Below are 1,646 nucleotides of genomic sequence, written 5' to 3'. Positions count from 1 at the left end.
ATCCAAATCAGGGTCCAGATAGGTGGCCAGTCTATTTAAGACCAACACATAGAGACAGGCAACCATTGACCAGTTAACTTCCATTTTTAATTTCATGCATGGAGTAGCTGCAGAAACCAGAAACTCCACACAGAAAGACCCTGGGGTTTTCTTTGTGGGGTCACAGCGCAAAACATTGCACAACTGATTTTATATCTTAGTAGAGCAGGTTTCATACTCTTTTTATAGTATGTTGGCCTCACTTATGTTATACTTGAAAATCTGCAGAGTGATGATAAGCTTAACAGCATTTCTAAACCAGGGGTAAAACAAGGCATAGATCAAAGGGTTTATACAAGAGTTAAAGTAAAATATAATGACCACAAAAGATGCAGATGGATCATTGATTGCATTTTCATCAACAAGAGAAAAGTAGTAGAGTGGACAGAAGCATGCAAGAAACACAACTACAAGAACTCCAAGAGTCCTGGCTGCTTTCAGCTCAGATTTGTTTGTCTGATTCAGTGAGCGCTGCAGTGTGACAGATGTAACATGAGAGCGCATGGCACGAGCCTGAGACACAGCTGCCACAAATACTCTCATATACAGAACTACAATGACAGAAACTGGAACAATAAAGGAAAAAACAAGGTCAACAACAACAGCAATATCATTGATCACAAATACACACTCTCCGTAGCAGGAATTATCCCTGCCCGGTTCAATTAGGATATCCTTTGTATAAAGACTGCAGTAGAAAATAGCATAAAACCAACACAGACAAACACTGAGTTTGACTTTCACCAAAGTAATTCTGCTGGGATAATGCAGAGGGTCACAAATAGCCACATAGCGGTCAACTGATATGAGAACTATGTTCCCTATTGAAGCACAGACAATGTTGCTGGTTAAATACCAATAAAGAGAACAAATTATATCACCAAGTACCCAGCAGCTTGTGTTTCTAAGGATTCCTAATGGCATCAACAGGACACCGACAAGAAAGTCTGAGACAGCCAGAGAGAGGAGGAGGATATTACTGGGTGTGTGAAGCTTCCTGCAGAGACACAAAAGAATATAATGCACATTATTAATGTCAAACTGTCTTCACTGAAAATGCTGCATTAGTAAGGCTTGATTCAGTCTAGGCAAACAGGAAATTAAAATCATGGTTAAAATACATCAAGCAAAATTCACTTAAGTGATATAATGTACATTAAAGTTGTCATATATTTAAAGTTAATCTCTGCCTGAAGTAAGAGACTGAGATGATGACGAGAAGGTTTAGAGTAGCAGTGAGCAGAGAGATGCAGGACAGCACAGTGTTCAGGAGCACAGCTTTGGACCAGTGAAGTGTTGGCTTCCTGCACGAACTGTTGAGGAGTTGCGGAAAACACAGTTTGTTTTCTTTCTGTATCTCCATCATCAGACAGCCGCAGCTCTCTAATCAGAACTTTTTCTCATAAAGCTGATTTATCTCCCCCTTCTCACCAATCTCTTTCAGTTTTCAAGATGAGGAGCCTCCTCTTTCTCTCAACCAAACCTGTTAACGCAACACAACTTTTTTTTATACTCACTGTCTCACACACAATTGGTTAATAGTTTTGTCATTAACCTGGGATTAATATTGCTCATTATAGTTAGATTATTGTCTTCTTATGGTGACT

General features: G+C 39.4%; 1 protein-coding gene across 1 annotated transcript; it reads right to left on the bottom strand.

The window, feature by feature from the left end:
• Positions 1-222: 222 nt before the first annotated feature.
• LOC100704086 (trace amine-associated receptor 13c-like) lies at positions 223-1,402 on the bottom strand. The gene is made up of 2 exons (XM_019352387.1): positions 1,230-1,402; positions 223-1,036 (listed from the first exon to the last, which is right to left on the bottom strand). Exons 1-2 carry the CDS (start codon positions 1,400-1,402, stop codon positions 223-225), a joined length of 987 nt encoding a protein of 328 aa, XP_019207932.1.
• Between the last annotated feature and the right edge of the window lie 244 nt (positions 1,403-1,646).

Source organism: Oreochromis niloticus, linkage group LG16 (assembly GCF_001858045.2).
Source record: "Oreochromis niloticus isolate F11D_XX linkage group LG16, O_niloticus_UMD_NMBU, whole genome shotgun sequence".
NCBI classification, from domain to species: Eukaryota; Metazoa; Chordata; class Actinopteri; order Cichliformes; family Cichlidae; genus Oreochromis; species Oreochromis niloticus.
The sequence above is the reverse complement of the archived record's forward strand: the minus strand, read 5'-3'. Positions and strand labels throughout refer to the sequence as shown.